Source organism: Branchiostoma floridae, chromosome 3 (genome assembly GCF_000003815.2).
Source record: "Branchiostoma floridae strain S238N-H82 chromosome 3, Bfl_VNyyK, whole genome shotgun sequence".
Classification (NCBI taxonomy): domain Eukaryota; kingdom Metazoa; phylum Chordata; class Leptocardii; order Amphioxiformes; family Branchiostomatidae; genus Branchiostoma; species Branchiostoma floridae.
In genome coordinates, this window is record NC_049981.1 from 12,909,663 (window position 1) to 12,920,625 (window position 10,963).

Below are 10,963 nucleotides of genomic sequence, written 5' to 3' on the forward strand. Positions count from 1 at the left end.
CTTATGTTACTAACTCCTGAGCATAAGAGCTATCTAACACCCAAAACTCGTGGCCATACCATGTTCAGAAGATGGAAAAACACACCCGGAAGTTGCGCTGCAGTACCAAGGGAAGCCGCTAGGGGGCCCATTATCGAACTCCCCCTTCGTTTCCCAGACCCCTACCCACCCACCAAATACCAGCTGCATCCGTCGAAGTCTTCTCGAGTTATGCTGTCCGCAGACAAAAGTTTGCAATTAAACCGGCGCCTGCACTTCCATGAAAGCCACTAGGGGGCCCAAACTCGCAGCAATCACTCCCTGCTTTAAGGGCTCCCTAACGCTCAAAAATCACGACCGCAGCATGTCCGGAACGCGAGATATCAAGCATGCAGGTCCTGCTGCAGTACCTTAGCAAGCCGCTAGGAGGCCCATTATCGAACTCGACCTTCGTCTTCCACACCCCTACCCACCCACCAAATATCAGCTGCATCCATCGAAGTCCTCTCGAGTTATGCTGCTCACAAACGGGGAGAACCACACCACCAAACCGAAAACATAACCTTAGCCATTCTGGCAAAGGTAATAAAGTTCCACGAACACATACCTTTGCCAAATAACAAGGTTTGTTATGTAGAATGATGTCTGTAGACAAATGCGTTACTCAATCACGAAGCTTGTGCAGTGAACTGGAGACGGCCCAAAAGCAAAGTCTACCAAAGCGGACCCTGTCCTCACCAACTAACCATGGAGACAAGTTACACGTGTGCCGTTCTTCTGCTGCTCTCTCTAAAAGGTGAGTAAGATATTCAAAAGACATGTGCAACTGGTTGGACATTTGGAGGATAACGTTAGTCGAGCTCTGCCTGTGGGAGGGGGGCGCCTGGGCTCTCACAAGGATGAAAACACTTTATGATGTGTTAATTGTAGACTTTAAAACAGTATGTACAAAGCAATTTAGGAACATGCTTTTAATATCGTGGGTCATTATGATTTTCTCAATATGCTTTATCAGCTGAAAACATAGTTTGATACCTGCAGGTATGTTCTGTTTGATAGCGTGACGCACCTGAATATAATAGTTAGAGTCTAACTTAAATGGCCGCCACTTTTTGTACCAGGCAGCAGGGCACTCGGCTAACTACGTCACACATGAAGCTAACAAGCTGTTTACAAAATATGCTTACAAGCTATGATAACAAACGTGTCTACAAACCATGTCTACATTTTCTTCTTGTACATAATTTTTACATTACACAGACTTTTCAAACAAGGTCTTATTTTAAGTTTACATGCTATTGTTATGTTCAAATACTTGCAAAACAAGAGACATAATTGTTTACAAACAAGCCTTAAGTACAAACTGTCAAAACCAGAGGTTATGTAACAACCAGACAACAAGACTCACAGGCAGACAGACAGATACACACACACACACACAACATACGCACAGACACACATACACACACACGCACATACAACATAACACACAGACCCACACATACACACACATAAAACATACGCACAGACACACACACATAATTTACACAACTTGACAAGCCCTAAAAATTAACTACCTTGTGGTCTAATATGTTGTTTAAAGTAGATCTTTATTCTCTTTGCAATTGCTCGTATAGCACAGATCTAAATGTTAAAAAAACTCACCCTCACTCTCAGCAGTTCTTTCCCATTTATTATTGGCTTCTACTGTATCTGTAATACTGTCTCCCAGGGTTCCTTGCAGCGCCAGCCAACCCAGAGTGCACTTCTCTGGATAACATCATCAGTCACATCCAGGCCCCCCCAGGGGGTACCATCCAGTGTCATCGCAATGATAGCTGCACGGGAATCACATGCACAGGGACAGCTCTGGTAAGTCATAGGAAATACAAATGTTGCATTTCCAGTTACCCAACACAAATATGGGATCAGAATCTGTCCTTGGACAATCAGTCGGGTTGGTACCTCACCAAAATACTGTGTTACGGTATACTGAATAAATATGCAAAATACTGTGTTACAGTATTTTGTGTCCATAGTGTATTCTATCAAGCTTGATTCTATATATACATCAGCAGCAGCAGCCTTTGCTCATGGCTGAGAATGACAGATCATGTCAGTTACTGCTCATGGATGACGTCTCATGTCACCGGCTGCTCAAGCTCAGGGCAGTACGGAAATGTCTGGAACACTTACTAGTAACCCCGAACCTACCCGTACCCCTTCCCTATACCCTTCCAGGCTGGTCAAACATTCCACACCTCAGCCAGCCTACAGCACTGCAGTTCTCCTGTATCCATGAGTGTGAAGGTGGTGGTGCCATCCTTAGGGGTCAACTACCAACAGACGGTCAGCCACAACGACATGTACGAGATACCAGGTCAGAAAGATAAATTTATACTGCAGTTTACGTCCTACTCTGTCTAAAAGCCCCCCCCCCCCCGCTTCCTTATCGCGTAACTTATTTGATTTGAATCTGGTGCCAAATGGATAACTTAGCAAGTAAGAGCTTAAAGTTGTTCTAAGAAGGACTTTAGCAGCAACAATGACAAATAATTTCACTGTAGTTTTGTTGTTCATTTGTTTATTAAACTTGACCATCAAAATCACAATGGAGGTGGAGAGTCTGGAGACAAAATAGGTGATGCTCACCTCTGCATTTTGTCTCCCTGTACAAAACAAAATAGTCAAATAAATGATACAAGACAATATGGTATTACCATAACAGTAACAGCTAGAAGCAAAATATAACATGATATACTAGACATTATGAAATACTATTACAAGAAATAACAAAATGAGATTAGGGCTTCCTGGGCTGACAATTATATTGTCTTCTTATTTTGTAGCTTTGGGTGTACTGTAGGAAAGTGTGTTAATATCATTGTCTCATAGCAAGGAGTTCTATTGTACCTGACCATACTGTGGTACCCATGTCTTTGAAGGGTTAAGTGGTGATGTCCCAGTACTGGGGATCCAGGAGCACATACAGGGTTATCTACAAGTCAAGCTGGAGAAGAAGGACCAGAACACTCTGTCTATTGGGGTAATGTTCTTTACATCTTACATCAATTCATACTGTCAAAATAGGTCAATATAAAACATCAAAATTTTGCAGTTTGAATATTTCAGCATCAGATTGCAGTGGAAATACATGTAATACTAGCAGCACATGGAATTGCTTTAGGATTAACAGAATTGCTTTAACTTTACCCATGTTTTACCATCCTATCAATCATACTTTTCCCGACGTATGTCGTAATAATGTAGTTTTACCTATTCTTCTTCTGCTTTGATACCACAAATTGATGTCTAGACAAACAGACATTACTGTTATTCAAGTTATCTTATTTTACTTGCAGCTACTTAGTACTTACGATTACCACGTATTTTTAAAGACAGTTATAAATTTTACTCATTCGTCAACCTTTTGTCTTATTATGATCATTTGTTGTTGTAACATTATCACATCAGGATTCTCCTTCAAGGGATTATTGAAAACTGCCAGTAGGCATCATGAATATCCAGGCAGCATAGATAAACTAGAACTGAAGTTTCCTCCAAATGATCTTCCTTTTTATACATGTACAGGGATTGAATTACTTTTTTTCTGCATACCTGCACTGGTGCAGGTAACATTGAAAATCACCTGCACCAGACAAATTTTACCTGCACCACTCTGAATTTAGGATGGATGGATCATGCTAAAATTGTTCAGGAACCGTTGCTATTGTTTTCTTTTATACTGTATAGGTGGTAACATTCAATGCACCTAATGACAATCCACATACAGCTACATCATAGGACATTTATGTATAAAACCTAGTACATGTACCAGTGCAGGTTAGGTGCAGGTAGACACCAGAAATACCTGCACAGCTCCACTTTTACCTGCACAAACCTGCATATGCAGGTGGTATTTCGAGCCCTGATGTATGAAGGGAAGCTCATGTTTTGTTGTATCATTATGGACAGACTTTTTTCTCATTTTCAGGTGAAACTTTTAGGTGGAACGGAAATCTTTGGTATGATGGTGTATCCCCTGGAGTATGATGTCATCCCGGAGCAGGAGATCACTGTGGCCTCTTGCACACCAGGTAGGTATTAATCAGAAAAAAACTACGAAATATGTGGTGTCCATTTATGACAACACATATGTACCACCACCTGGTCAACTAGAAATTATCACCAAACTCCCACAGTACAATTACACAGATGTTTGTCTGCTGCAGAGACCAAAGCACAATAACAACCAGACAAAGCACAAGCAACCATTTCAGGTTGTCCCAAAACCCCAGCAAGAGCTATAGGCTACTGTGGACCCAATATCAGTCTACCACCAGACATACGCTCAGCCCCAACTCTGTTTTTTTTTCCCTTTGATTATAAAAATAGAGACTCTTAATGTGATACAGAGATGATAAATATGAATGGACTCATGTAGCAGCTCTCACTCTCATGTATTTTGTACCATATATGTATGAAATATGTGTACTATACACAGCAAGATGTGCAAAAGTTAGGTGTGACAGGTCGTTCAGTGTAGTATAATCAGCTACTGCCGTTCCTCATGCCTTCGAAGCTGCAGTGCGTTACAGTGTGGCGGTTATGCCATCTATACAGATACAGATTGGTACAGATGGTATAACCTGTGACCATTTGGTGTAACACACCCACTTGTCCATTGGTATCTGTATGACCAGTATAACTGCCCCTCAGCGTAACTCAGCAGCTTGTGTATCAGCACATGTATAGTCAGTATAACTGCCCTTCAGTATACACTTATATGACAGATAGACTTATATGACAGTTTGTGTGTTGCATCAAAAAGTGCTATACCACTTATGCAGATACAGATGCAGAAATATATGATGTGTTACACATGCAGGCAATGGTATGGCGAATATTTTGTATCTATCCTTTCTTTATTCCTGGAAAACTTGTTTATGTGTGATAAAAATGCCAATAACACACACTGTCCACCAACAGGTCGCCCCACCCCGGTGCCTGTACGTCCCGCCACTAAGCCACCTCTGCCCCCACGGAGCACTGTACACCCTCAACCTCCAACCAGAGGGACCGTCATACCAAAACCTGTCGTAACAACTCCAGCTCCAGCTCTAAAGGTAAGTGTAGCTGTTCAAAACAATTCAGATCTGAACTTAAGGCTATGACACAAAAATATGCAAGGTACAATGAATCAGTCTATTGAATACCTGGATACTGCAGCTGTGAATGCTTGCATTTTCGTGGTGGTTTTATGTTGCCGTAGGAGAGAAAAGAAGGTTTTTGCTGTGCGATAAGTTCAAGGTAGAAATGATACTGCATATACAAGTAGATAATTCATGAGTTGGAAATGCATATTCACATTGTCCCCAATTTTTGGTGGAAAGTTCCCCACTGCAAACAGCGAAAACAAAACCACCAGAAAAGTTTCAAGATTTGAAGTATGGACCATAGTCCACTGTGCTCCCAAAGTAGGTTCTAACAGCTTGAGATGAAGTTATTCCAGAAGCATAGCTAAGTTACCAACTGCACTGTCTGCAGTCTTCTTAGTCTGAAAGTGCCAGAGCTGTCACACAGCTTCCATACCCAGTTCCCAAGGTAGTTGTTAAAAAGAAATAAGGAATGATATTCTGAACTCTTATATATGATTGTACAACAATAATTAGATGCAAGATTTCTGTTCATTGTATAGTTCATTGTCACTAGATATGATTGTCACTATGTAATTGAATGCTACATCAAGCCTACATTGACAAATTTCCCTCTAATGTTCAGACAACAACAACAACAAAAGCGTTGCCCACCACTTCTGTGGTGCCCCCTGTGGACCCATCTCTGAAGTGCAAGTCCATTGACCAGATGGCCAACAATGTGACATCCCTCATGCCCACACTGGCTACCATCCAGTGTAAAAGAAATGCAGACTGCACTGGAGTGACTTGTTCAGCCCAAACCAAATCAGTGAGTACATGACTAAACTTATGTTTTAAAGTCCTCCTTTTGTAAATTTTGTACTTCAGCCCTAGGGAGTTTGTGAGTGATTGTGTGCATGCATGCATGTTACATGTGATTCTGTGTTATGTGATATCCAATTTTTATACAACATTGCCATACATTCTCAGTGCTGTTTTTTTTTTTTGTTGGACTGGAAGTGTTTATATTTTTTAGCAATTATAGATTGAGCATGGCTGCTAGGGATACAGAAAGCTACCAGCAAGGTTATCTTTTCTGTATAGTCTGCCATCTCTGATTGTAAGACTGTTGTTACAGGACACACCAGTAGAGTCTGCCATCTCTGATTGTAAGACTGTTGTTACAGGATACACCAGTAGAGTTTGCCATCTCTGATTGTAAGACTGTTGTTACAGGATACACCAGTAGAGTTTGCCATCTCTGATTGTAAGACTGTTGTTACAGGATACACCAGTAGAGTTTGCCATCTCTGATTGTAAGACTGTTGTTACAGGATACACCAGTAGAGTTTGCCATCTCTGATTGTAAGACTGTTGTTACAGGACACACCAGTAGAGTCTGCCATCTCTGATTGTAAGACTGTTGTTACAGGATACACCAGTAGAGTTTGCCATCTCTGATTGTAAGACTGTTGTTACAGGACACACCAGTAGAGTTTGCCATCTCTGATTGTAAGACTGTTGTTACAGGACACACCAGTAGAGTTTGCCATCTCTGATTGTAAGACTGTTGTTACAGGACACACCAGTAGAGTCTGCCATCTCTGTTGTTACAGGACACACCAGTAGAGTCTGCCATCTCTGATTGTAAGACTGTTGTTACAGGACACACCAGTAGAGTTTGCCATCTCTGATTGTAAGACTGTTGTTACAGGACACACCAGTAGAGTTTGCCATCTCTGATTGTAAGACTGTTGTTACAGGACACACCAGTAGAGTTTGCCATCTCTGATTGTAAGACTGTTGTTACAGGATACACCAGTAAAGTTTGCCATGGACGTGACCCTACATGGATGTGCAGACCCAGTCTCTATGGATGTCACTATCAACTCTGCTGAGGTCGGGCTGGATCACACCCAGACTGTCACACAAAATGGGACCTACCAAATAGAAGGTCAGACTCTGTAACATACAAAAACTGTGCCTCTCTTTGTACAAATTATCTCTTCACAATCTTTCACCTATTAGGAATGTAGTCTGTGTAACGCAAACTCCGCTGTCCAGGGCTAATTACGTGCAGCAATGTAGGACAGGTCATAAAAAGCTTGATTAAATCAGGCTATTAGAGATGCAGCATTGCTTGATTGTCAAAGTCTACCATCTCTACTGCCTTATTGTCAATTTTTAGCATTTCTGCCATTCTTTAGTTCTTTTTCTGTTTATATGTCACACTAAGAATATGTGGCATATAACATGTGTGCATGTCATTCTGTAGTTTGCATAAGTATTTCTACACTCTGCAATCAATCTTGCAAGTATGCTCTTCATGAAAAAAACTCTTTTATCAATTATCTAACAGGATGTGTGTATTAATCAAAACAATAATTAATGGAAAAGCTTTTCATCTGAAAAGCTTGTTTATAAATGCATTATTGATCAAATAATACTTGCTTCGAATATGCTGATAAATTATGGATTCTAGTTGTTAACCTTGTTTACGTTATTACATGGGAATGAACACAGTTGTCTTGGTGTGCTACAGGTCTGCAGGTGCCGATCGCTGGGTACAGTCTGCCAGCTGTGTACCAAGTCAACATGGCCAGGGTCAACAATGGCATGGATGTAAAGGTGGGCATAGACTCAAGAATTCTTGTTGTGGATTGAAATCTATTTGATGCTTTGGTAGTAGGAATGAAAGTATGACCTGTACATAGACACATGTTGAAGCCTGTAAGTTAGATTATATGGTTGCCAGAGGATTCTGTCAGACTAAGAACATAATTGCATAGAATTCACTGTCCATTCAGTGATGCAATGAACATTTTCTTTACTGTAATAGCATGTCATTGGGGAATGTATGTAATATTTATATAGCCATCAAATCATAAAATTCATACTTCCTTAGCTCAGAGTTAGAAAATTAAGTAAAAACTCATTCATGCATCCTATTATAAGTGGCTAAGCGTAAGCACAGTTTATGCTTTATATGTCACATTTTTTTTTACTTCCTTGCAGGACATAAATTGAACTCAAATGTCTTTTGTGTATAGTTTGACATGCATAAGATGCAGTGACAAAAACACTATGTGTACTGTATTGTGTGTTTTCCCAGTTGGTACTAGGCCTGAGTTACGGACCGGTGCAGTACAGTTTCTTTCAGCTAGGGGAACAAGTTATCAGCATGCCTGCCTGCTCCACAGGTAAGCACGTATGTACCCACAGTGTAGTGGCTGTTACAGTAACCACCATGGAGTAACTTCGTTGGAACATTAATTAATTTATACTGTCGTAGAAATTGAATCAGGAAGGCAAAAATGCGCTCTTCTAGAACAATCTGTTAATTTTGTACCTTAAACACATGAATTTTGTGTATAATTCTTATGAAAAGGTAAATTTTGTTTTCTTTTTGTAGGTAGCCATCTGTATACAAAAATATGAAAACATGCTTTGTCAGTTTTTTTTGTAAAATTCCAAATAATACACTCCTTGTCTCAAGTTAACACATAATTCCCACAATGTCGTATACGCTACTAAATTTGATAAAGAAATCAGAACTGAGGCAGCTCTCCTGTGCTGATAGAATTAGTTTTGAATGTGTCTGGTATAAGATTATATATCTTTATATCATAGAATTCATAGAAAAGAAAGTCAGAAATTTTTGTCCTCACAAATTGTTTTCTTGTTAGACCCAGGCACACCAAGCAGGAGACATTCTACAGACAAACACAGTAAGTATACTGTTCCTACTACACCAACTAGGATTGAAAAAATATTGTTTTTGTAGATAGATATCTACATTTGCATATGCCAACACCTGGAGACATACTTGGTCAGAGTGCCTGTAAAATCTCCGGATACTAGTCAATAGCATGAATGGCACATAATGTGCACATTCATTTGTTCATATACAGTCAAAACTTGTAACCCAAGAACAACCACTCGGGACCGAAAAAATCTGGTCTCTATGCAGCTGATCATTCCCAATCCATTCATCTTTCCATCCATCCATTCATCAATTCATTATTCTCTCTCCCCCCAGATACCATGGTGATTGTTGGTGCAGTGGTGGGGTCCGTCCTGGGTGTGGCCCTGCTGTGTGTGTTGGGGCTGCTGATTCGCCGATGGAGGAAGTCTTCCCTCAGCGTGTACGGAGACATGCAGGTGCTCATGAGCGCATCAAACGAAGACTTTGAACCGCTCACTGTCTAGCACACCCACTCTACTGGAGCACCAGAAATATGTCACTTCATAGTGCTAGTGTGTATGTGCGAGTGATGCATTGTGGTCTAGGTCAAAGTTCAAGATCTGTTGGACAATAATAATATTTTGCATTACGATAGCGTCCAACTTGAACTTTGACCTAGACCCCAATGCAATCCTAAGTCAAAGTTTACGGTGTTGGATTGTAAGAAAAAATATTTTGCATTGTTAGCAAAGGGTCCATCTTGAACTTTGACTTAGACCTCAATGCATCACTCTAGGTCAAAGTTTAAAATCCATTGGAGAGTAGGCAGAAGGATATACAAAATGTACTCATTGGCAATGACTTTCAGTATCGTTTAAACCTCCTTTTGTGTTTTGCAAAAATGTCTAGACAACAGGGCACGGCCTACCTACTACTAGCCAAGGGGTGTTGAACTTTGACCTAAACCAAAATGCATCAATTCCACATGCACACTGGGAACTCTGTGAGGTAGTCAATGGGAGGAGACATTTCATAACTGGTTGTTTTCATACTTAAAGTTTGTACAAAGAAATCAGTCTGTAAATATTCAATGATGATGAAATATTTGTTTTGGTAATTTTTTGCTGGATAATCTCCATTTACATGTACTACTCTACAGTCCTTTTAGTATGGTTTGTCTTCGGTCTAGTTTTTGTAAATGGATAACAGAGAGACAAAGCTGTACACAATGGTTTTAGTTTTAGTCGTAATTGCTGGTGAGTTGTGACAAGTTGTCTCTTGTAGGTCCTTACTGCTGTGTTTGTATGTTGTAATGTCACCATACATTCACCATTTTGATTGTACATTTTTCTAAAGCTGATGGGAATTTTGCAAACATTCTGCTATGTATTTAGTATCATAGTATGTATTATACTCTAGAGGTTGTAGATGCTTATCAATGCAAGGGTGAATTAAGTGGTGTTAGTGCAAAATCCATGTTGGTGAGTGGCTGTGAAAGTTACGTACATTCGGTGAATCTACCATTATTGGGATATTCTATCATATTCTAATTTTATATCAGTTGGAGCTGTTCTACAGTAATTGCACTGTATTTCTGCTTATTGTTATGTAAACCTACATGTAAACTACATCTATTCTAGACATGCAGACATGGAATCTTTGACTTTACATTATATATACAGAATTGTAGAAGTTTGCACATTTCATTTTCATGTCTCAAAAACACTTCTGTAAAGATAGATAAATGTGAGGTTGCTGAGATGACAACATCAGTATTACAGTACTTTTACCTTCTGTGTAATCTTGCTGAAATGTTCACAGTATTATAGATCATCAGTCACTGTTTTTACCATTTAGTGGGTTTAAGTTTAAGATTTTGTTTGTGGTATCTTTAGGAGCTGTTTGAAGAAGTATGAAACTTATGTGGAGCTGGTGTTGGAAATGGAAATTTTCAATGTTTACAGGACATAATCAGACTATCACTTAAGAGAGTGTAATTTTACAACGATAAGCTGCATGTACTCAATGACATGTGACAATGAGATGTAAGACATTTCCACCATGCTGGTTTGTTGTACCTGGAGGTTCCAAGGTACATTTGCTAAAGTTCCTGCATCCCTTCAGAGAGGGCACATAAGGCCATACCAATTTAATTTGTTGG

General features: G+C 39.9%; 1 protein-coding gene across 2 annotated transcripts; it reads left to right on the forward strand.

The window, feature by feature from the left end:
- Window positions 1-652: 652 nt before the first annotated feature.
- On the forward strand, window positions 653-10,255 carry LOC118412293. Of its 2 annotated transcripts, none has more exons than XM_035815076.1 (12): window positions 653-775; window positions 1,712-1,851; window positions 2,221-2,359; window positions 2,925-3,025; window positions 3,974-4,076; window positions 4,969-5,105; window positions 5,761-5,946; window positions 6,930-7,071; window positions 7,660-7,745; window positions 8,230-8,317; window positions 8,804-8,845; window positions 9,157-10,255. In XM_035815076.1, the coding sequence occupies exons 1-12, from the start codon at window positions 727-729 to the stop codon at window positions 9,324-9,326; spliced, it is 1,383 nt and encodes a 460-aa protein (XP_035670969.1). In that variant the 5' UTR covers window positions 653-726; the 3' UTR covers window positions 9,327-10,255. The 2 variants fall into 2 exon arrangements, with proteins under 2 accessions (XP_035670969.1, XP_035670970.1); XM_035815077.1 differs by having other exon boundaries at window positions 5,764-5,946.
- Window positions 10,256-10,963: the final 708 nt, after the last annotated feature.

Coding starts and splice junctions, on each gene's coding strand:
- LOC118412293 (XM_035815076.1), top strand. CDS start 727: ATGGAGACAAGTTACACGTGTGCCGTTCTTCTGCTGCTCTCTCTAAAA. Junction 3,026..3,973: donor AGAACACTCTGTCTATTGGG/GTAATGTTCTTT, acceptor TCTCATTTTCAG/GTGAAACTTTTAGGTGGAAC. Junction 7,746..8,229: donor ACAATGGCATGGATGTAAAG/GTGGGCATAGAC, acceptor GTGTTTTCCCAG/TTGGTACTAGGCCTGAGTTA.